Genomic DNA, 26503 nt, shown 5'->3' with positions numbered 1-26503 from the left:
TCTCTATTTTTTATATTTTCACTTCTGTGTTAATAAAAAAGCATAGGATTATAACTTACATTTTAAGTTAAACCTCTGCTAATTTCTTTTGTGTTTTCTGTAAGTTTATTTAGGAACGATAAATTAGATTGCAGGAACAGCAATCAAGCCAGCTTGTGTTCTCTCCTCTCCAAGTTTGTCATCAGCAAGTAACAATAAGGGTAAATTTATGTGCTGGCTTGCAGCACATCTCTCTCTAGTCTGTCTGTCTTGCTATTCTAGTTTAGCAGTGCATCTCTTGGTCTGTCTGTTGTTGCCTGCTTGCCCGTCATTTCCACGGCTGTGTTCTGTGACTTTGTACCTGACGAAAATGAGGGTGAAACCCAACTATTTATTACATTTGATAAACACCAATGGGCAATGGTGTTATAATTTGCAGTTTGGAAATAATTACCACATTACACGTGAACGCGATTTACACGAGCATACACAAAACTCGTCCTTTCCAGCAGTAACCTCCGAGTCCAGACGATATATGGGCATGACAGCACTCCTCATAGGTGCACATAATTTTGAAACATGACAGTGATCATCTAGTCTCGCCGTCCTGGGTTAGTTACAATCTTGAAATAAAGCAGGACGGAAAATAGAATGACCTTGGCTAATAATTACATCCTGAATTTAGAATGTGGCTCAGCTGGGTCTATGAGGCAATATGAATGCATACAGAATCTTTCATGAATTATCACCATCAAGTACTCGGTATGGTATTTTAAGGGGACAAGTATAAAGAGAAATCTGGGGGAGTCAGTTTTAATGGGCCTTATGTAGCCAATAAAATAAATAATAGTATTTCTATCTATAATATAAAGATAAAAGGTAACTTTACAGTGTAGTGGGAGCACAAGGGTGTCAGGTGTGACTGTGTGGCAATGGCAAATGGTTTACACAGCAAACAGATCAGAAAACAGTGGTAGGAGCGCTACTTCACTGATTTTAGGGCCACAGGGCGGTCAGGACTAGCTCTGAATCGGTTTCATTAAACACAATGCTGATGTTTGTAATTTAGCTGGAGAAAAAAACAACAACTCAAAGTGTGCAACAGGTGCCGCAGAAAAAAGTGGGGTAAAGGAAGCGTAGCACTTTTTAAACCTTGATTTGCCTAGCCTTGGAGAGATGAAAAAAAATAAAGCTAATATCTAAAAATCAGCTAATCATATGGCAACAACTTAAAGAATTAAGTCACGTAAACATGGTAAATATATTTAAATTTAAACACGAGAATTGGGAAGAAAGGTTATTTAAGTGACTTTGAACAGGGCATGGTTGTTGGTGCCTGGCAGGGTGGTCCAAGTATTTCTGAAACTGTCGATCTACTGGGATTTTCACGCACATCCATCTCTAGAGTTTACAGAGAGTGGTATGAAAAACATAGATTTAATGAGCAACAGTTCTCTGGGCAAAAAAAATGCTTTGTTGATGCCAAAGGTCAGAACAGAATGGACAGACAGACTGATTCAAGCCAACAGAAAGGCAGCAGTGACTCAAATAACATCTCATTACAACTAAGGTATAGAGAAGATCATCTCTGTCGAATTTGCATATGCATATGTGTTACAGCAGCAGAAGGTACCACTCCTGTCAGCTAAGAACAGGAAACTGAGGGTAAAATTAGCATGGGCTCACAAAAATTGAAAAATAGCAGTTTAAAAAAAAAGGTTAATGTCAGATGATTCTTCAATTTCGATTTGAGCCAAACAACATAAAAGCATGAATCTGTCCTGCTCTGCATCAATGGTTCGGGCTGGTGCTGGTAGGGTAGGGGTGTGGTGGGGGTATTTTTGACAAACTTAGCACTAATTGAGGTAAGTTTAAATACCACAACCTTCCTGAGTATTGTTGCTGACCATGTCAATCCCTGTATAACCACAGAATAACAGCAAAAGTATTTCAAATCGTTTCTTGAACATGACAATGAGGTCACTGTACTCAAGTCATGTCACAGTCAGCAGATCTCAATTCAATACAGCATGTCTGGGACGGGGAGGAACGAAAGATTCTCATCATGGATGTACGAATGACAAATCTACAGCAACTGGACCAAAATCTCTAAAAAATGATTTGTGAGGTTACATAAAAATGAAAAAAAAAATATAAATAAAATTATTATTATATATATATATATATATATACCTAAATATAAAGATTCTTAAAACTGTTGTTGGAGCCCTGGAGTACAGATTCAACAAGGTGCTAAGCCACAGGTACAATTACACTGACTCATAATTAGGACAATCATCCATTCAGAACCTTATAAGAACCATTTCTCTACAAGAGCAAGACAGACATCCTAATTTACTGACCAAAATACTGTATGGTGACATCAAATGTGTACAGATGAACAGCTACAACCGAATATCTTTAGTCTAGGTGTATGTTAACTGTGTGTATTTGGATGTTTTTGCTATTATTATATTTAGCGCATACTGTATATCATATATACACATAATGACTTTGGCCTCTGTACTAATATAAACAAAGAAATATTTATTCATATGCATGAATTAAGCCCTGTTTTTTTTTTCTTTCTTTCTTTTTAAGCACTCAGATCCCACAAATTCACAATGTTAGTAGTTTGTTGTAAAGTCAATGTTGGCAAGTACAAATGAGATGTGTATTATAAGGGGGGGGGGACTTTTGCAGCAGTATGATTTAACTTGAGCCAATTCCTCTTGGCAAATCATTTGGATTGTTTTGCACATAATTTAAGTAGAAAAGAGAAGGATGGCCAAAGGATGAGTAGAGCTGAAACTTAATTTGTAATACTTTGAAAAAATCCATAGGAGGCAGAGTTGTGCACAGCATATTACTAGGTAATTATAGCGATTATTTTGGGTGTTGCATCCATCATTTAGTTTTCTTGTTTTGTTTCTCCTGGTCCACTCAAGCTTGATAGCAGTAAAAACGAAAAAACAACCGTAACAGGAAACAACAGCATTGGACTACGGTTCGGAAAGTCCCAGGTTCAAATCCCACGACCACCCGTGGGAAAAAAAGTTGTCCCTGTTGGGCCCTTGAGCAAGGCCCTTAACCCTCAACTGCTTAAATGTATAATAAGATAAAAAAATGTAAGTTGCGCTGGACAAGGGCGTCTGCCAAATGCCTAAATATAAATATAATGTAAATGTATGAAAAGAAATAATTTATCTTCTATAACTGTATACTAAAAGTGCTAATTGTACTAAAGGAAACTAAAGAAAAGTGGCAGAGATGTCGACTGTTCAGAGGCTTAAATATAAACTTTAAACATAAACTGCTCTTAGCAATTGCAATATTTTACACTATCCAAGGAACTACACCCACAGCCATATTTAGGCTGTCCATGTGACACCATCCACAGAAAGCATCCGAAGGTTTATTATTAAAAGTGTACATGGATATGTCTGTCTGTGTGCTTCAAACATGAGCCTCTCTTGTCAATCACATTCTAAAAGCCAACCGATTCAGTGTCAGCTCGTCATACACTCAAAACAAAATAGAAATTTTGTTGAGCCCCCAACTGTCAACCCATTTCACAGTCCATTGGTAGCAGTAATGGCTTTTTCAGCCCTTCAAGCACCACAAATCATTTATCTCACAAATCATTTAGCACAAGGGTGAGGTACATGCAGGGTATAAAGGAAAAAAAAAAAAAACGAGAAAGAGAAAGAATAGTTGTAGGACAAGGAATTTACAACATGTGAATATAATTGCAAGTGTGCTTTAGAACGACTTAAAGTACTAAAATAAAGTAACTTTGGGCCTGGGGCATATTCATTTCACAGAGAGCACCCCATGACATTTTAAAATAAAAACTAAAATAAAGATTTATTTGTGCTTTTAGGTGCTGTGTTTTGCATAGAATTAGATTTCATCTGTGGCAGCAGTCAACAAGTACACGTATCCATGATTTATTAAATGTATTAAGATTATTAGTAGTGTCAGTTGATTTCAGTGACCACTGTGGGTTTGTCTTTTTTTACAATTACATTTATGGAATTTGGCAGACACTCTTATCCACAGTGACTTACATTTATTTATATCTCATTAGACATATGAGCAGTTGAGCGATGAGGGTCTTCCCCAGGGCACCAACAGTGGAGGCTGTTTGTTACTGGGGTTGCAACCTGGGACTAAAAAATCAAATCAAGAGTCCAAAACCTTAACTATCGAGCTATACTTTCCTCTTTAATGGAAGGGTACCAACAAAATCATGCACATGTCTACGCTCACCACAGTTTTTTTTTTACTATTGTTTAAATGTTAATGTTGTTGAGTTGTTTAAATTGCCTATTTAAAGTGCATTGGCTAAAAGGAACCATGTTTTGATCATCAGTTATGATTCTTATTTTCACATGGATCCAGCACACCTAATTTTATCCTTTTGGTTCCTGAGTAACAGCCATTTCCACCTAAAATATCACCACGTCCACTGGACAATTTGCTTAACACTGGATCAGCCACAAGCAGTTCCCTCACTAAACCTACCATTAATGTATTAAGAAAATAGCTTAATAGGAGGCTTGTGACATGTCTGCTAAATCTGATTTCCTGTTTACTTTTTAGTTATTTACATTCATTAAACATCCACTTAAAGATTCGCACATACTGTAGCTCCACCTCACCAAATTCCAGCACGAGCTATCTTGCAGTTCTTTAGAAACAGCTAGTTGAACCTAAACTTTATCCCTATTCATGACTATACCAACCTTTGCAAAACCTTCTGTGCTTGGACTATTCTTCTTCTTTCGGCTGTTCCCTTTCACCAACTAACACCAGCTTACTTCATGTCCCCCCTCATTACATCCATAAATCTCCTCTTTGGTTTTCCTCTAGACCTCCTGCCTGGCAGATTCAACCTCAGCAACCTTCCACCGATATATTCACAATCTCTCCTCTGAACATGCCCAAACCACCTCAATCTGGCCTCTCTGACTTTATCTCCAAAACATCTAACATGGGTTGTCCCTCTGATGAACTTATTCATTGAGCATCGCTGGTCTCACCACTGTTTTGAACACCTTTCCTTTCATTCTCGCTGATAGTCTTTAGTCACACAGCACACCAGACACTTTTCTCCACCCATTCCATCCTCCCTGTACCCGCCTCTTTACCTCTTTCCACACTCTCCGTTGCTCTGGACCGTTGACCCTAAGTAGTTAAAGTCCTAGTAAGTAAAGATAAATATCTTCCCTGCATTTCCTTTCTCAAAAATAATGTGCTTTGTGTATTTTTAGTCTTTCTTAGTATTATGGTCCTCAGACAAACCAGTCACCAACTATAAACCATGGTTTTGCATGGTTTAGCAGATTTCAGTATAAGCATGGCATAAAACAAGAGAAATGGGAAAAAAAAAAAAAAAAAAAACAGTTTCTTGTATAAGAATTTCAGAACAGTATTGAGCTGATTTTGCTTCCCCTGTTTAAAGCATCACTTACAGTTTTTAGATTTCCCCCTGTCAAGGTCTCCCTGTACAACAGTTGGATCACTCCTTCACTCACTGCCCATAATTTTGGGGTAACTCACACACATTTTCTCCACATACTGCCAACCTTACTCACTCTATCCACCAGCACTGCACGGCTGGTCCCAGCATCGCTCAGACTATCAAAGATTGAAGAAGATAAAATGTTTTCTGTTCTGGCACCTAGGTGGTGGAATTAACTTCTTGGTCTCTGGCAATCTTTATACGACGACTAAGGACCTATCTGTTTCTTTAACATTTGGGTTAATCTCTCTCCCCCTAGTAACCCTGTGTAAGGATCTATCTAATGAGGAAAACTTCAAAGAACTTTTGTTAGTCGCTCTGGATATGCTCTGTCAAATGCTTAAATATAAATGTAGATCTTCACAGAGAGTCTGCATTGAACCTTAGGATAGGAATTACAGTATTGTGCAAAAGTTTTGAGTCACCACTTATTTCTTCAAATGAAATTAAATTATGTAGATTAAATTAAAGAAATTGGAACAGATGTTTTACTGTGGCAGGCTGCAAAGTAGATGCAATTTAAAAATTACATCTTTAGTTAATGGACCCAGCAGCAACCTCATTTCCCGTTTTGTCTGTTCCAACCACTCAGCATTTAGCATCACCAGTAAACTAACCACCACCCTGATCATCTGTGTCTGTTTCTCACTGGGTCAACAATTTAGTTAAATGGTTCTTATGCTTGAATATAACCTTAAATGAATAAAATAAAAAACTGGTACAGTACAGGGACTGAATGGGCCAAAAATGAGAGCCAATCAAGTCCTTTAGGAAAACAAGACCGTCTGCAAATATGGACAAAATATTAAAACATTATACATAGCTCAAGACTTTTGCCCAGTATATTATATAGCTATGGCTCACCCAAGCATTTGTACGGGACCACAGTGTGGGCTTGAGGCTTGCATTGTTTCTTTCCTTTCCTGCACCAGTTCTCAATCTTGACTGGCTGGTTGGCCTCCAGGACATTTGTAATTTCCAACTTGGGGTACATCTACAGAAAAAGTGAGGGGAAACATGTTACCATATGCAGCAGTCCATGCGGTATGCCTAACAATCTGTAGATACATTCTGGTTAGAAAAGAAATGGCACACACTATTGCCTCTTAAAACACAGCAAAGAAGTTCTGCATAAACGTAGTATAGAAGAGTGCACTAAGAAAAACAACACACAAGAGATTATTCTGTTATACAAACATAAATACACTGGGATTGTGACATTAAATTTTCACCCTGAACTGTATAGGTTTTATAAAACAGTAGAGTGTGGAATGTGGTTTTTGGCTTCACACTTTTAACTGTTTATAACTAAATTTAATCTTGTAGAACATCTGCAAGGCTAGCTGGTTCTTGTTATAGCACAGGTTATAGCAAAGATAAACAAGCTTTCCCTCATTAGAATCTCCTTTTCAGTATTATGACACTTTGAAACCATTGAGAAACCATAAAGCACAAACTCCTCTTTCTTGAAGAACATCTCAGTCCAACTTTCTAATGAAGTATGACTGTTACAAAGTGCATTAATAAAAACCTCTTGTGTATAGTACTAACAGACTCTATCCTCACCTCATACTTGTAAAAAACTAATAAAAATAAAAGTGTGTACGGTTCAAGATAATCTGCCTGCCTAGCAAAGAATTATTATAACCATCAATACATTAAGACAAGAATGACGGAATAACTGTCTCACCTCCTGGCAGTATTCCAGCACAGCCTCCTTGGTTTTAATGCAGCTCTTGGTTCCTGATGGGTCTGGCTCCCACTGGCCCGTCTGTACGTTGACATGCATGTTGAGTTTCCCACAATACATGGCTACCTGAGGCTCAGCCACGGCAACGCCAGTTGCGGGGTTAGCTGTTAGCGCCTGTGCAGAACAAAGAAAATAACAGAAACTAAAACTCTAAACAGGAAAAGATTCTCTGGTAACCCAGCAGTGTTTTTATGTTAATCAATACCCTTTACCGATGAGATTACAGGAAAAATTAAAACTTCAATATTTTCCACACAATGTCATGTGTCTTCTTCAAAACCCCCCAAAGTTCAAAATTTGAGTTTAGTTCAATAAAGGTAAGTAGCAAAAACACAGTGTTCGTTTCAGCCTCTCATGGCCAAGAGGCTCATTAGGATGCATGACACCACAGCAGTGGCGAAGGAAATTCCTACAGAGCTAGTCTGATATGTTCTCTCGGGTCCACTATGAGAAAGGGATGGAGTCTGTTTTGTTTCACCTGCCAGGAGTTTCAAAAGAAAACAAAATTTAATTATCGAGAAATCATTTAGGAGTTTACCAGTTGAATAATTGATAGAATGGTATAATGCATTGTTGTGTACAATCAGGAGGAGTAAGGAAAAGTGTTTTATACTTTTGTATTTTTTCCATTCAATATTTAGCTGCACAATAAAATCACAAAGACTTTAATAAAAAAAAAAATCTAAATATAAAATAATGCATTGGTGAGATTCTAAAAAAACAAAAAGAGCTTATAGATACCACAAGTTTAGGTTTGCACTAAAACCTCAGAGGTAATAATAATAATAATAATAAAAAAAGATTAATAAATAATAAAAGAATAAAAAGTAAAACTATATTTGGATCAAACTGTGACAAGTATAATGCAAAAGAACCATCTGACATAACCATATTGAAACACCAATTTATAATGTAAAAAATGATTAAGTTGAATTGTGATTGAATTGTAATTCTTGTTTGTGGTTATTCATGTATCGCCACACTAACTTTAAAACCGTTTTTTAAAACCTATTTTTATATTTATAATAGAGATCAATCGATCTGCCAGTGACCAAAATTGGCCTGCTTTTATGACATTATCAAAAATTGCATGTGTTAAAAGCCTGCGATCAGCCTTGTGAGAAAAAAAAAGTGCTACATTTCATTAATCATTAAAACTTTTTTAAAGATTCAGATTTGTGACAAAATTGGGGAAAAATTAATATTGAATAGGATATTGAATTGATATTTATAAAATCGTGATGCTTATAGCTAATATGCTTATGCTAATAACTGTAATTTTTTTTATTTATACACGAAAGGTCTTGTGCTAATATTTATGAACTTAACTGAATATTGACAGAGGGTTTTTCTAAATCTCACAAGATGTGACTTATTTACATCTCTGGTTGACAAGCTGAACACTTTTTTCACTTGAGTTTGTAAGAGTGATCTTGCCGCATGTCAGAGAATTGCTTTCAATGGAGTGAACACCAAGAAGGCACAGGACCTGACAGCAGCTCAATTCAGGTCCACTAACCCCACATAAAGCCGCCTCAGTGTGTGCTTTTCACTCTGGACTAGGAAAAGGCGTGCCATGTAACACCACTGTGTCAATGTTCAGTGTGACAAATGATATATATGTCAGAAATACCCTGCATACCTTTTCTTTTAAAACAATAATGGTGGGTGAACTGTGTGCAGAGTGCTTTGTAGGTGTGCACATTCACTAAATGCAATGCTCTGCTCAGAGGGTAAGGAGCTCCTGAACCTTGCTCTGGTGGTGATATGGTGCCAAACACAGGCTGCATTTATGTCCTGCCTTCATGCTCAAGGACTGGATCACATTTCACAGCCAGTAAAGCTTTAACAAATCAAAGATAAAAAAATAAATTGTAACCAATCATAGTGCAGAAGGCAGGATTTGTCGGAACCTTTTTTTTTTTTTCACATTGTACTGTATCCATTATTGATAGGAAAAGCTTGGTGCAGTCAATTGTGCTTCGAAACACTTAAATATTTTGACAAGATTAAAAACAGATCACGTTGCGGATCACGGATCAGTCCCAGTCTTGGCTGATTCTTACAGGAACGGTTATATTCCATTATGGCTAGAAGCGCAGCAGGTACAACGTTATACAACATATCCATAGGTTAGCTGAGCTCTATCCCCACAATATCCCCACCATGATTCAGCTGTGCGAAATGAAATAATCACTATCCTATCGTCTTGACCTCGGCTGTTTATAGAGACTTCAAAAGCTGGTTATAGAGACTTCATCAACTTTTCATTTCCTGATACCCTGGACCCCTTAATATTCATATACCAATCCCCAAAATATTATTTATTGACAATAGTTCAGTATTTAACACAAGAATTGCATTTCTGACACAACAAGCACAGACATTAAGGGTGCACATTTTCTAAAACCTTGCTGTTCACATCCTTCAGACTTTTGGGAACAACACCAAGAAGTATAAGCGGCCTCTCCAGACGGTAGTGCTCACCATTCACACTGAGCTCCCTGCGGTCTATCTAAAGCAAACAATGCTCGACTAGAGCCAGGAAGATTGTTTGGATGTCTGAGGTCCTTCACTATCTATTTTTTTCTCTCTGTTACACACCTTTAGTCTTATGCACCCACACAGTCTCACAAACTAATTCTCCTAGATACCACGAAAACCCACAAACCATTAGATGTACAATGGAATACCGTAAAGACCATCATCAGCAAAGTGGATAAAATGATGCATCAAAATGACACAAGAACAAGAGGTCCCTCAAAAACTTGACAGAAGGACAAGAAAAAAAAACACAGAGGCTGCCAAGAGAACAAGAGAGAACAGCATACCCCTGGGGAAGAATACAGCTTCTCCTGAGCTGGGACTGGGGTCCAGTCCATATAGAGGAAATCATGCTTAGCACTGAATCTCAATCTATTTTAAATGTGCCTTAGAATGCTGTGTGAAAAGCACAGAGGCAGAAAGGAAGGTTGCTGTTGCAGGATTACGCCAGGAGCAATGAGAGTAATGGAGTGAGATCTGTGTAAAACTGCAGATTGGAGGTCTAGTGTAACGTTGCGAGACGCGATGCCACCACGTTAGGATTAATAAACAGTAAAGAGTTTGAAAAAAAATGGATAACAAAAGAATGAACTAAGGGCTCAGATGAGACTGAGACTGATCAGTAGCGCAAATATTTTAGCTGTTTTTGTTCCACCTTACACTTGACAGCACTGGCTTATTCTAGCATGAATAGATGCAGTAAGATGTTAAAGAATCTTTGACCCCCAACACAGCAAGTTCCAGCACACCAAACAGCAACTCGGCACCCATGTTAAGTTCCGACCCAGTCACTGTGTCGAGTTACGGCCCAGTGCTCATGTCAAGTTAATTCCTAGGTCCTGTGTCATGCTCTGTCCCAGCTCCCATGTCAAGATCCATCACGAGCCACACACCAAGCTGCAAGCTTAAAGCTGATGACAGAATGTTTTATACATGTGATTTACCTCCATTACTCATTCACTCAGCCTGTATACGGGGTGGAGGGGGGCCTGAAGCCTATCCCAGGAGACCCTGGAGGTACAGAGCGACAGTGCTAAGCCACCATGCCGCCCTAACTATACTACTTTAAAAAAAAATAATAAATCAGGTCTCACACTCCAGTATCCCCAGATCATAACAATGCCTCAAGAGGTTTGTATGGGCCTATGAAATAGTGGTGCATCGCTTCATGCACTTCCCTTTTTACCCTATACACGGTGTATACAATACAATTCAGCTTACTAAATGCATTGCCATTTCTTTTATCATTACCTGCTGATAGCCTTTAATTTATAAAGCCACCGCTGTGGATTCATTGTTTACTGGCAATTTAACTAAAAATTCCTGTTATTCAGTCATTTACACTCTATTCATGTTCAAATTTCCACTAATTAAAAAAAGAATCTATTGTACTCACGTCCAAAGACCAACTTTCTCTTGCTCTTTGCCAAAGCAAACCAATATATACAAATGCCAAACAAATAGATCATTTGCATTTTAAAGCTACAGATACAAACAGTGTATTTCAAACAGGAGAGAATCTCAGAAATGTCAGAACGCATGACCCAAGTGCTATTTCAGCTAGAAGATAAATCTCCAAGACTTATGTTAACATGAGTGTATATGAATAGAATACTTCCTTAATGTAGTAGTAATTAGCCACAGTTTTTGACGCAGTAATATTAGTATTAATCAACCTAATTTACATTTTAGAATTCGGATGGTTGGACGGATGGCTGGATGTAATACTTTATTGATCCCAAAGGGAAATTGTAATGTTGCAGCAACGAAAATGTAATTGTACCCGACTTGTGATAGTTCAGAGACACAGTGAACTAAGCTGATATAAGGCCAAACATTCTTAGGGCCACCTAAAGCCCTCTGTGGTTGTGTGTACATGTTGTGATCAAGCTTCTTAGAGGGGCACTGGAATGTCTCTAATCAAATTTCATTACCGTGGATAAAGACCTATGTTTATTATAATCGGTCTTAACATTTCTGACGCAAAACATTACTAGAACAATCATAAGACCTGTAATCCCAGCACTTCCCACGTGATGCCCCTACCACACAAAAGTTTAGTCTTTCTAGTTCCTAAGCCTTAAATATCCTTAAAATATAGGCTTGGCCAAAAGTCTGAACCCATTGACAAAGAAAATGAAAGTATAAATTACAGCGAAAGCTCAGATTGATGTCCTCTGACTTTGCAGCAGTTGTGGATCCCCTAAATACAAGAACCTTAAACATTTGTAAATGTATCAGCTCTGATGTTATCTAGCCTTGACTAGTGAATATCCTGTTCTGTCTTCTGTACTGTACCTCACCCTGTTTTGTTCTTTCTGTATGTTCAGGTCATGTGACTGAACAGGCAACCTTCATTCTCTTTACCCACTCTGAGAATCCACAGAGCTGTGAGAGGATTACATTTCTGACATAAGCAGGCCAGATGTTAAGAACAGAAATAGACACTGATCCCTTCCTGGTCCAGAAACCACCAGTCTGCACCCGAGTCCCCTCTCTCAATAGGTTGCCCATCAACAGTGTGCATTTTTGTGGTGGTTCTAATTATATCCTATTTCGTGCAATTAAATTGTCGCAAAACCTCAATATAAATACACCTCTTCTGAGGAAAACAAGAGGTTTTTTTTCTTTCCTCCTAAACAACACCATGCAACCAGTTCTATCTAAATCTATTTCAGACGTTTGACCTTGTTGTGACCCTGTTTGGATTAATTTCACAATCTAGTTGATAAGCTGTGTTTAGTTTTGGACAAATGTGTTTTGTACCAAGGCCAAACATTCAATTTTGGCTTCATCAGACCAGAGAACATTTTTAAGTGTTTGCCGCGACTATAACTTCCAGCAAAATTCCAATGTGAAGTCATAATTAAGTTTAACCTCAGCCTTCCTAACCATCACTGGTTTCCAGAGTGTGATTAGTGCTAGTGTAGAAAAAAAATGAGTGTCAATGAGTATAGATTTTTTTTTTATGATGAATCAACATCAACAAAAATTAAAATTAAAAAATAACATACGTCTCATTGACCTGAAACATTAAATATGTAATAATGCAAGAAATATCCAAACTTCACAAACTTATCATCACACAAGTGCTACTCTGTCTTAGTAGAGCTTCCCATGACTTATGCACAAATGTATATGCAATGAACTCGTGCTGTATTCAGGCATAAAGTAGGTCACTGAATTGATCTTGGCTAAAGAAATTGAGGTGTTAATGGAGAATTTCATATTCAGTAGCTCGTGATGCAGGACTCAAACATGCATCTAAAGCTCCAGAGATATATAATGATTAGACAAGACAAAAATAGATATAAACTACTATTAAGAAATAATATTTGCATTTTGCTACAAATAAATTTGTATTTTAAATGTTTAACAAACCAGTGACAGAAAAGAAAAAAAAACAGCACACACATTTTGCAGTCACACATTGTTGTCACTAGACATTTCATTGTATCACGACTGCATTGCAAACTCCAAGAAAGAAAAGAAAGAAAGAAAAAAAAAAGGCTCACCCCCTAACATTAAGCCATTCAGACAAGACGTGCAAAATGTACAGATGACTTTAGATAATATTCTGTCCTTGAGACATGGTTTCCTCCATGCTGTTATGAAAACCAAATCACCTCCACTGCTCGATAATGACAAGAAGCCAAAGAGCACAGTCAGTGTGTGTGTGTGTGTGTGTGCTGCCTCTCTGTGAATACATTTTTTCACTTTGCCGAGACAAAGTGTCCCTAGGATAATAATAAAACATGATAATTTTGCCCTTGTGAAAGCATCTGTCTAAACCCTATTAATACAATTACAATTGAACCATTCAGTTTTTACTGAAAAAAAAAAAAAAGAACAAGACCAATTTTTTGGATTGCCAAAATTGTGCCTAGATATTTTTTAAGAAAGAAAGTTAGTGCTCTTATGTGCATTCCCTATATGTTCAGGAAATTGGGGTTTATACAAGTCCACAAATCACATGCCAAATTATTATAAATATTTTAATTCCATGTTTAAAAATGATAATAATAAAAATCATCTGATTGTAGCAAGTCTTAGTAATAGGCAAATGCAACCAAAGATGAACAACAGCAAAACTTTTTTTCCTGGTGCCATTATTTATTAAACAAAAATAAAGTTACAAAATTATAATTTACTAAGAACCCCATGATTCAATAGCTTGTACTGTAGATCCACTTTTTTTTTCCCCAGTACCTGACATCATTGTGATGAAATTTGGGTCTATTCTTCTTTACAACACTGCTTTAATTCATTAAGGTTTTGGGAAATTTACATATGCACAGTATTTCAATTGGGTTGAAGTCTGGACATTGACTAGGCCATTCCAAAACCTAGATTCTTTTATTTTAAGCTTTTTACACCAAGATTTACTGGTGTGTTTCAGATCATTGTCCATTGGCTGAAACGATTCCTCGAGTAATTCGATTACACAAAATGCTCGAGGCAAAAACGTCTGACTCGAAGCTTCTTTTAATTGATTTTAAAAGCTTGTGTTATGTTTTTATGCAATTATTTGTATGGCGTGACACAGCGCGCTTCCAGATGCAAGCCGCCAGTAAACCCCGACGAAGAAGAATTGCTGACGTCACCCACAAAGCGGAAGGAGATGCAAACAGTTAGCTGTGATTCGAGGGAGCGTTCTGTTGCAGGCTGCAAAATGGAAAGAAGCCATAAAAACATCAGCGAGTCAAGAGAAGAAGAAAGAGGCAAGAAAGTTTTTTTGATACTTAAACTAATTTAAAAATGCCTTTAATAGAATTTTTGGCACCATTCTACCATTTTTGGTAGAATACTCGATTACTAAAATATTCAATAGCTACAGCCCTAATCCTGTTGCACGGCCAAATTTTGCCCAAGATTCAGCTGTCAGACAGATGGCCTTACATTTGCCTCTAGATTCCTCTGGTATACAGAAGAGTTCATGGTCGACTCAATGACTGCAAGGTGTCCAGGACTTGTGCTTAAAAAACTTTGGTCTCATCTGTCTATAGGAGGTCGTTCCAGAAGTCTTTTCTTTTTTTTTAGAGGCGTTCTCCTTGCAACCCTTCCAAACAAAGTGTACTTGTTCAGTCTTCTTCTAATTGTGCTCAGCGAGGCCTGTAGGGTCTGAAATGCAGCTCTTGCATTTGTGCATTGTATGGTCTGACCTTGGTAAGAATTTGAACTGTCTTAAAGGCTTTCCACTTACGGATAGGTAGACCGTTGAACTCCAAATTGTTTCGGAAACGGTTTTATAATCCATTCCAGACTGATGTGCAGAAACAACTGCTTCTTTAAGGCCATTGCTTACATCGTTCCCTCTTGGGATAGTGTTAACACACACCTGACTATTAAACTGCTGAAGCTCCAGCATTTACAGAGGTCTGCACACCTGCTAATGATCAATTAATCAAGGGCTGATGATTAGCAGCACTTAGCTGCAACTTACCCTCTTAAATCCTGTGGAAGCAGTAAGTGGGTACTAAGTAGTGCCCACATTTAGTTTTTGGCTTCATTTTTGTTAAATAAATAATGGTGGAAAAGAAAAATAAAAGTTATATGTTGTTGTTCATCTGAAGTTGGGTTAAAAAAAACACAGGGAGACACTCTGGAGGAATACAGGAGAAGGAAAAGCGAGAGGTATTTGTTAGCTGCAGGGAAGAAATGTGTCTTCACGTATTTCTCCCCCTCTAGCATTATATCCATATTTGCGTTTCTTGTATTAACATGAAATAAATTTACTATTGCTGCTTTTATATCACTGATGTAACTCTGAAGTCACAGAAGAAGGGCTGTGAAAGACATTAGCTTAAATTCAACTGTGGTATATACTGTACGATCACAAAAAGAAAAAAGAAAAAAAAAAGTATGTATTGACATTTGACTCAATGACATTTCATCTTTGGTTGCACTAATCTAAGGACAAGATCAAGTCTGCCAATGACCTGGATGCAAAAGCATAAAAAAGAGAGAAAATTCTGCAAGAACTTCCAGGACTAAAAGACCATGAGAGATGTTTAGATTTCACCCCACCCTCATTCACTGCCCAGACAAATCAACCTAACTTGGATTAAACAGAATTTTAATTAATTGCTTTTGGTGTTTTTAACTTTTAATTGTCGAATTATAGATCAGTTATGTCATGTTTACTCAAATGTCTTTCCACTAAGTGAAATAAAATCATATTACATTGAATAAAATCTCATTCTCCTCATTACAGGACTTTTCATTACTGATATGTCTTTACAGAGCATAAGTAGCAGACACATCTCACTATTAACTGTTCATGGAGATTAATGCATTTTTTGGAGGCCTTTAGCATACCTTTACAATGTAGAAAGAAATAAAAATCAGAAACCATCATGGAGTTAGAAAGTGTTCTAAAACGTTTGAACGGTAGTGTGTATGTATATATATAAACAACTGAAAAATCTATCAAATTAGATCAGCGTTTCCCCATAATTGTAGACGCATAGAAAGCCACCATGCCAGCAGCACCCCGCCAGGCCTACTCAACAGACCATTCTTTTTATCTTACACTGTCCAATACGTACTCATTTCAAAAACATTTTTTTGCGTCTCTGTTAATCAAGAGCCTCTCTCAGTGTCTCCTCCCTGCTTCAATCTGATTCGTTCGCTACCGACAGCTCTGGTTGAAAAAAAATAAATAAATCCAGGAACAGTCCTGTGCATGAATGCGCAGATTTTTTTGGTGAACAGTGAACTAAACGGATCAGTTTGCAACTAATGAACGAGAACGTAAGTATTGTTATCAGGCAGGTAATGAACCTTACCGGCAAAGACGTGTGTGTTTGATTTCTAATAGAGTCACCCCAGACACTGATACAGGCTCCCTGATACAGGTAAATCATACAATATCCTGATTTTTTTTTTTTAAACAAGTGAGAGACAGAGAAAGACAGAATGAGTGCACACGTTTTAAGTGACGCCATCATTGTTCTTTGTGGGAGGGGCTTCACATTTAACCTCTCTGTCTCTCTCCATCAGTTCAGTTGCACCGTGGCATAGTTTAATTCAATTCAATTTTATTTATATAGCACGTTAAACAATGGTTATTGTCTCAAAGCAGCTTTAAAGGATTTACAAAGTTGTTAAAAAACAGAAAAAAAGAAAAAAAAAATGCATTTCACCTTGAGAACATTTAAATGTACTCCCGCCTATAAAAGCAGTGACAATAGGGTCTTGTTCGCTGCTTTTCTATTGCCCATGGTGGGTTTAATGACTTTAAAAAAAAAAAAAAAAAATTTAAAACCGGATTTTAACGGTCTCATTCTTTCCCAAACAATATTTACATATTTTAACTATTAACATTTATTTAACTATTCAACATTCTGTTTAGTCTACTTGTAACTTGTTAATATAGACTAAAAGCAAATAATGGCACTAACAGTAGTTACACAAAGGCATTATAGGATTATAGGTTTCTGAAATCCCTCTTTCACAACATGGCCACTGAGACTTTTTCTAAGTAATGCGAGTCAAAATTTGTGATTTGATATTCGTCTCTGTGAGGTTTTCTCATTTGAAATGGTGTCTGCAAGTGCTTTATATAAATGTTTTATAATAATCCGTATATTAGTATAAATACTAATATAAATACTTATTTAAGCATTTAGTATAAATACTAAAATAATAATATATATACGTATATACTTATCCATACTGCACAAAATTAGCTTTCTTTGATTACCTAATCCACATGCCCCAATAGTTTAGATAAAAATAAGTGCTGATAAATTAGGCTTTTGATCGGACAGTTTTAACAGTTTTAGTTAGAGACCCCGAGTACATAGGTCATGTTTAGTATACCACATGAATTACTAACTGTAATAAACTGCACCATTTTGGGATTAGATTAGATCCTGTGCAATTATAGGTTCATACTTCAGTTTCCATTTCTATGCAATTAATTGTGCGGTACTAGTTCATGATATTCACCATTCCTCCCATGGTTCTTTAACATATGACCACCACTGGCTGATCAGGATTGAACAGGATTTGCTAAGAGTCACAAAAAGCAATTGTGATGAAACTCGACATGCAGTTGGTAATTTGGTAGTTTCAGGAAAAAAAGCTTATTATTAGCTGATGCAATGTCACCCAAATTTGCCACTGGGAGGCACTATTGTGATAACACCTCATAAGTGTGCATCATGTCACTCTTTATTTAAGCTTTAATTTATTTTAATTGAAGCTCATTAGTTGTAGTTTTTTAGCCACAAAAAACGAAATATTTTTAACCAATCAAATCAACAACCGTACAGAACTCTTTCTTCACTGGACTAGTCCAGTACCTGTGTGGCTTCCTTGTCTTTGAGCCCTAATTTTGGTCAAGACCTACTGTATATAGGCAACTTCACAATAAAAATAATATCATGTTTTGGTTTTTCCTCAGCTGCTTTGGAGCATTTCTTTTATTATCCTTAACATTTGCAAAACTGTAAGTGCATTCTTCAAACCAATTAATATGAACAGCACAACACAATGGATTACCTGCAAAAGTCTGTAACCTGCTTAAAATCCTTAGTTTATCTCTCAAAAAAAAAAAGTATTTATGTCAATAAAAATGTCAGTGCCATCAGAATAAAAAGGCCTTTAGTCATTGTTTATTAACAAGGTACTCAAAACGCTTAGTCATCTTATAAGTCTAACAGCGCACTCTAAGTATTTTCTGATCTAAATTATGGCTATAATTTGACGACAATGATGGAAAATGCACAGAGCTGCACTTTGTCTCTACGGCATATATCAGTTTCAGCAGTCTAAAGTTACACATTACTGTATGTGGAGGACTGAATGCAAAAGACTTTAGAATCCTCTTATATGTTTTTTACTGATTGTACTGTAATTTGCTGATGAATGAGCTCGCTGAGATACAGAAAACTGTAACACAGTCACCACTGTACAGAAAAGCGACCTTAGGCGGAACCATAGACCCTTCCTTAGGCAGAACTGTACATGTGGCGCAGTACTGTATGAGGAGTTACAGTCCTGTGATTCTAGACCTTCTGACTCTCCTGTCTGTCAGGCCACAGGTTTTCATCCACACCACTTTTAGCAGCACTAAAAGGATCTTCTGGACCGTCTAATCCATCCTCTACAGACGTCTGCTGCGACGTCCCCACATACCTCATCCATGGCAGGCAGGTATTTTGGAGAACTCATTGATCATTGGTTGGCACCATTACAGAAAAATGTCCAAGAGAAATGAATAGAAAATATGCTTAACAGATTATGATGACTGGTTCACCAATTTTGAATGTAATGACATGTACAATGAACTAACGCTTTGACGGTTGTGGGGGTGAGACTATTTAACAGAGAAGCAGTGCAATATAAATCAACATGACATAAGCAACTAGTAATGTTGGAAACAGCAGACAGTTGTGCATGATCATTTGCATTAATGTGCCAAAGCATTTCCAATTTGTGCAAAAGAATCAGAAATGGTTTTTATTATGTGCACAGTTGACTAGATAATTTGAAATTAACCAAAGGTACTGAGAAAAAACTGCAATATCTGTTACCCATTTCACTCAAGCTTTCATGCTTCTGCATAAATAAGCACAGGTCTTAAATAACATTTAATGAAAAATGTCTTCTTTGAAATTTTTGATTTCTTGGCTTAAACCATATGACGACACATTTTTCACTTTATAATGATCTCCATAATGTACAAAAATGACAAATTTCACACATCACAAACTTGATGGCAAAATACTAGAGAAAGTTTGAAACTAAATACTTACCAAATAGGCAGAATATGCCAATATGATAAAGTGTAACTATTATAATTTTTTTCTGTTATATGTACATAGGCAAGAACTGGATGATGTGCAATATTACCCAAAATATACACCCCCTAAAACTTTGCATTTGTTAGAGGCCACATTAAGATGATTTCCAGCATACAAAATTAACAAAGTTACTTTAGAGATACAGAATCATTACAAGTATAAAAAGGCCCAGGATGGACAATAAGAAAAGAAAAAATCTGCCTTCAAATGTACTTAAGTATCAGAGGTAGTGAGTTTCCTTTAGCTCTCTGTGGCCTTAAAGTCATGTTAAAGGTATGTAAATCTCTCTCACACGCACAAAAACACGCATGCGTGTGCGCACACACACACACACACACACACACACACACACACACACACACCCCAAATTCAGAGATCTCTTTTAATCTTTTTTGCCATCGTATACACTAAAACCACTCATAAATCTTGATAAATTAGATTATCCTAATTTGACATTGATCTAACAAGGCAATGAGTTGTTGTCAGTGCTGGTTTGCAGGTTGGTCGCTGTCTGCAGCTCTCCCTGCTTCTAATTTCAAACACCTGGTACATGACTGGGTGTGTCGGCAGGAAGGCAAATAGCACAGACAATGGGTGTTGATGCTGTTGCCTTTGATTTCGTTTTCAAAAGGAAAATTCCTTGTGTTGTTAGTATACCATATTTAGGTACATTTTTTAAAAGACCCTAGGCCCCCAAAAAAAGCACATTTATATCTTGCTGTAATATTACAATATTGCATAATATTTTACACTAACATTTTAATTCTTTTCTAAGACATCACAAAGATTCTCAATGGTGTTAAGGTCTGGACTCTATGGTGGCAAACTCCCTGAACCCCTCTTTCCAACAAAATTTCCTTCTTGATGATGGTTCAGTACAATCCTTCCAGGTTTTAATAACGTGTTTTATAGTCCTGAACACAATTTTAGTAGTTTCAGCAATCTTCTTTGTTGTTTTCTTTGCTTGATGTAAGCCAATAATTTGACCCTCCTAAAAAAGGTTAAAAATCTTGGCCACAACCATAGGACATGTCTTGTTTAGGAAATAAAAAGCTTCATCAGTTATGGTTGAATAACATGGCCAGTTGAACCATATTAATTACTGCAGTAATTATCCAATGGAAGGCTTTTACTAATTTTTTCAATTAAAAGTTTTTAATTTTGATAATATTGCCATATTCAAATACAAGTATGCACTTTCATCACAACTGTAGCAAAGTAGAAATCAAAAGTTACTAATACTCTTAATACTCAGTTAAAGTATGGGGTTGCCATAGAGCAACACTGGATACCCTTACTGACGCAACACTTCTATTCTATCTGGGCTTGGGACTGGCCTAAAGGATGCCCCATATCCTTGGGTAACTGGCTAGGAATTTAACCCTGGCTTGCTGCATGGCGAAACTGCTGTACCACTGACGCCATCAATGCCTTAAGACAAGCAACAGTATTTGGACAAATATAAAACCTATTTACTAAAATCTTTACATAATGAAAAAATGCTGGTTATATAAAAAATATATATTTAAATAAGCCAATTTTCTTATTGAAAATGGTGTAAACATCTGTGACAGCCATTGACGCAGCAGCATTGACCTTCTATAGAAATATTTTTTTCACAATGTTACACAAAATTCAACACAATGATGTCAACCATACTTATATAGTGTATATTGGAACCTACAGCTATGCAAAAGGCAAACGGACCACATTAACGAACGCACATACCCATGTCTAGACATCCAGCTAAAAGAATAGAAACAGACTAAAACGCATTAGAAATGTAATTGGGTTTACTGGTTTCCATTTACTTAAATTAATGAAACAGGCAGCACATCACTGAGGACTTTTAGCAAACGATTCAAAGATCACTTCAGAGATATGGAAGCTGCACATGTTTAAAAAGTCAGATGAACAAATCTATTTAAAGTACAAATCGGCATTACGCTCTGAGGGCTAATTTCCTGGCGAAATGACATTTCCAACTTCAGTGAGTTCATTAGATAAAGTGTGTTTTATTAGCAACATGCTAAGCAGCTAACTCGAAGTCAGTGTTCTCGATTTAATCAACAAATATATCTGTAATGTGTCAAATCTAGAGCTAATACTTGTACAAGTAGTATACAGTAACTCATGTAACAATAATAAGTTTTACTTTCTTTATTTCTGATGTTGCACACAGCCAGGTTAATTTAGCATCACTCTGTAATAGGGCTGGGCAATATGGCTGAAAACTGTATCACGATATCAGTGTTTCATATCGGTCGATATCGATAATTATTGATATTTTTATGACCCATTTAAAATAAGGACCAGGAGAAAAATATATTACATTTAAACATTTTTATTTTAAACTTAACCTTCCTCTGATCATAGTCGCGGACCAGAAGACTAGCAGTTAGCCTTGTGGATGGTAAATCCAAACGCGGAAATAGCGCGAACAGGCAGGATAACCACGTGAGTTATTGTAAGAACTCTCTTACGCCGAGAGCAAGGGTTTATACAATTACACCCGCTCTTGCGGGAGAGGGGTTGATTTTACGGCAGCTGTTTATGGTAGGGTGGTTTATGGCTGAGTGTGCAGGCAATGCTTTGTGGGTAATGCAGTCCAATGTGCGTGAACGCGGAAATGTGAGATGAGCTGGAATATAGAGCCTGAACCCGTTTTCTTTTAGTAGTTTTTGGTTTGATTTAAATACGGAATCCACCCGGAAGTTTGTAATATCGCCTGACAACGCAGAAATTAAAAGAATGGACATGCATCGACTCGTTTGTCTTTCCCATCACTGCATGGGCATGAATTAACGGGCTGTTACGCTGCCGCCCAGAAACGACAAAATAAAGCGAAGAAGCTAACACCGCGTTCTGGCAACACACACTTAATCAGGAATTGGACCCAAAATCACATAAGATCAATGACTGAGCAATGTGAAGCGCCATCTTGTCTCCTTTTATACTTCCTGAATCGCGACGGTACTACTTCAGAATCCTAGTGCCGGTCGCGGAGCGAGTGTGCACGACAGCAACCAAACTAGCTTCGCGATCTCTGTTTTCTTCTGACAAAGAATAAAAATTATTGGACACATTTTTTATTGATATCGATCACGTGTCTATTGCGATACATATCGTTATCGTTTTATCGCCCAGCCCTACTCTGTAAACAGGGACAAAACAATAGCCCTAAAATATTGCTTATTTACAAGTTTTGCACCGTTTGCTACAAAAAGCGTTGTTACTATTCTAGCACAATTCAGTGCACCCAGAGATCCGAGCTGTAATTATACCCAGCTGGGAATTCTTGCTTGAATTCTTCCTGAGATGATTGCTTGTTTTATATAAAACAGTCTGGGTTTGTTTTGAAGAAAGTATTTTTTTTTCCCAAAAGAGGACATGGACTGAACAAATGTTACATTCAGTATTTCTTTACTAAAATAGAACTGGAAATTATTTTACATCATACAACAGTTAGTTCTGACCGATCTGAATGTTAGTTCATGTCACAGCCATTTTACAATGGTTAATTACACTAACTGTAAGTTACAGCATGGGTGAAAATAGATCAGTTCTATTAAACTGATGAAGGAGCAAATGCCAGGCAAAACATTAAAAACCAGACTTAAGCACTTTCAGCAAGAAAACAAATCTGATAATGGTATATTATTTTAAACAACACTTTGTTTCATAATAATTGCTTCCAAGTTGTCAGGATTGCCTTTGTGTCATTTTATTTATTTATTTATTTATTTTAAACCAAGCTACGAAGATAACTAGCTTCTAACTAGGGTTGGGTACCGAAAACCAGTGCTAATATGGCACTGGTACCTATATAACCGGTATGTACCGGACCGAAACAGAACGCGAATTTCTGTGCCACTTAAATGCCTGAACTGTCGACTGAAATATTTGTTCTCTGGGGCTATGATGACACAGTTGTATGGAAATGATCGGAAAAATAAATTATTTCCTTAATAAGAAAAATCTTGAGAACTTCGATGATACAAATCCAAAACATTGTTGCAGTAATGTTACTGTCCCTTTTTTTGTAGATTAAAAGTTTATTAGATAAAAAAAAATTAAAGCACAAATCATCAGGAAATGAGAGACCATCCGAGATGCGCGTGAATGCAGCAACTAACGTTACACTTGCTCTGACGGCAGCAGATGGTCTACCGCTATCTTAGCTCGCTAAATGAAACGACTTTCGTTAATATGCCTAAAACTAAACGGTCAAAAGTGTGGCTATATTTCACAAGAAAGTATTTGAGGACACACAGAATAATCTTAAAAGCAGAGGGATGCACCGTGTTTGACAGCTTGAGGACAACAGCTGGCACTATCGGTGTGGACGAACCCAGCCCCAGTTATTCCAACTGTAGCAAGAAGGAGTCCACCGATTATGATGACGACAGCAGCCTTTCCGCAGGTTGGTAGTAGGCTTATGTAATGAAAACTTGAATTTATGCTAACAAGTAGTCAAACAATTTGTAAAATACTAATGTAACATGGATTCTGTTTATAATTCTGACTTTCCAGCTAGTACTAATGGTACTACAACAGCACTTATATATTCCAATATACTTTTAATATATTGTTAAATTTTAAGCATACATTTTTTTGTTTAATAAAAATGTATTCTTGAGTCATCCACCATCATTTTGTGGTTTTTGTAAAGTACCGGTTCAGGCACCGTTTTGGCACAGGTACCGTTTTAAAAGTATCGATTTGGCACCGGTATCGAAAAAAAAGAAAAAAAACGATACCCAACCCTACTTTTAACACAAGGCTGAATCCCAAATCCCTTTAATAATAATTCTCAATCAAGGGGACTAATTGGTGTGTTGAACAAGTGGATTGTACACCCTATATGGCACTGGCTTTCCATTTAATCTTTAAGCTTTAAAGTCAGGAGCTAACAGAGCTGAAATTCTGAAGTGGCATAAGTGGAACCATAATGAAAAACTTACTAGATTTACAGGACCATCCGCCACCTACATGGTTTATTCTTCTTATCTTTTGGCTACATAGAGCCGGTAAGAGTTTAAAACTGCTTTCACTGTTGTTAATTAGACTAATTGTCAGACGCCAGCTCCAACAGTCGCTGTTAGTTAGTTCTGCTAGTGACAAAAGAATGTGTGTTTGACTAGAAAAATAACTAGTTAAATAAACAAATAGATTAATAATCTCTTGATAATAAATGGTGTTTGTGGAACTGTTGTATAAAAGCAATATTACAATTGAGGTTGTGCTCTCTCAAGTGATATTGCTAATTTATTTACCTTAAAAGTTTTTACTTGATAAAATAGAACCTAATTCTCCAAATGTTGCTATGGAAGACTAGGAATCTAATCTAATATGCTGTGAGACGCCTATTCTATTTAATTTTGATAATATTACTACTAACCAGTTATTTACACAAGTTATACTGTAATTATTTAGATGTCAGCATCCACCAGCAAATCCCTACACTACACCTCGAACTAGTCATACAACTGGTAATCTCTATTTAGATGCTTGGTATGGCAAGTCTATTTACCCACCAATCCCACCAATCCTTACTAATTCTGGCCAGGTTAAATAAATCACAGTGAAATTGTGATGTTCATATTCCACAATAGGGGATTCGAAAACACATTTAAAGCTAGAGAGAGATACACCAACTGGGCATAACACTCACTCATCGTTGTCTATACAACCTTATCCTGTATTCAGGGTCATGGGGACCTGAAGCCTATCCCAGGAGACTTAGAGGACGAGGCATGGTACACCCTGGACAGGGTGCCAATCCATCGCAGGGCACACACACACACACACACACACACTCATTCACACACTACGGGCAATTTGAAAACACCAATTAGCCTAACCTGTATGTCTTTGGACTGTGGAGGGAAACCAGAGTACTGAGAGGAAAGCAAGTGAACAACACGCAAACTCCATGCACACAGACCAGAGACGGGAAACAAACCCATGTTGTATGACCCGTGGGGTGCAAGGCGACAGTGCCAACCACTGCGCCACCGTGCCACCACTGGGCATAACATAACACAAAGATAAAACTATTTATTTAAATAAAAAATATCATGTCATGTTTTGAAAAACAAATTCTGCATATATGGCAGTTTTGTTTGTATAAAAAAATACAAACAACACTGCCGGGAATGAAAAGGGGGAAAACAGCAATAGAGCACAAGGAACTTTTATCTGTATTGCATTAAAGGATATACCGTATTGTATAATTACACCATATCATGTATCGAGAGAAAAAATCTTTTCCTTCCTACTATTTTTATATTAAATCTTTATGCAAAATCAGTGCTGAAAAGAGAAATCTGCTCTGGCCAAACATCCTTAACAATTCCTAAACCATTCATGTTGTTTTCCTGCGATAGTGAAGGGTTAATATCAAATCATTCGTTACGAGCACAAAAAAATAATAAAATCCAGCCAGTTGGTTGACCTAAAATCCTATAATTTCCTATACAGTATATATAAATATATCATTTCCACATTTCACTCTTTGGGTGCTCCGTTAAAATCAAACAAAATATGAACAGACTACAATCACGGCGCAGCAATACATTACAAACACAATACATGTATTTTTGCTGTTAAAGAACTGCGTGTCAAAGCTCACCTCCATAGATCCAGGCAGGCTCGGGAAAATGATTCCCAAAATCAGGATAGACACCGCCGGGACTGATCCCATCTCCCACACGGCAGGACAAATCAGCTCTCCTGAACAGATCTCTCTCTCAGCAGCTCCGCGACCCCGCAGCAAATCACTCCCTATGGAAATCGTCGATTATTTCGTTAAGCGTTTTACACGAATTGCGAAAACAGCTAAAGCAGCTACGGAGTGCGCGTTGTCTAATCATGGAATGTACTGCGCCG

At 37.1% G+C, this 26503-nt stretch overlaps 1 protein-coding gene across 4 annotated transcripts in view; it reads right to left on the bottom strand.

Moving 5' to 3' along the window:
• The window catches only part of aplp2 (amyloid beta (A4) precursor-like protein 2), a 67555-nt gene extending 41052 nt beyond the window's left edge, over positions 1-26503 (bottom strand). For all 4 annotated transcript variants that reach the window (XM_053500193.1, XM_053500196.1, XM_053500194.1 and 1 more), the window contains exons 1-3: positions 26247-26503; positions 7197-7370; positions 6371-6500 (exon numbers count right to left, since the gene is read on the bottom strand). In XM_053500193.1, the coding sequence (XP_053356168.1) occupies positions 6371-6500; positions 7197-7370; positions 26247-26318 (376 nt within the window). In that variant the 5' untranslated portion in view covers positions 26319-26503. The remainder of the gene's footprint in view (positions 1-6370; positions 6501-7196; positions 7371-26246) is intronic.

This window comes from Clarias gariepinus, chromosome 7 (genome assembly GCF_024256425.1).
Source record: "Clarias gariepinus isolate MV-2021 ecotype Netherlands chromosome 7, CGAR_prim_01v2, whole genome shotgun sequence".
Taxonomy (NCBI): domain Eukaryota; kingdom Metazoa; phylum Chordata; class Actinopteri; order Siluriformes; family Clariidae; genus Clarias; species Clarias gariepinus.
Note: the sequence above shows the minus strand (reverse complement) of the source record. Positions and strands in the feature narration are given on the sequence as shown.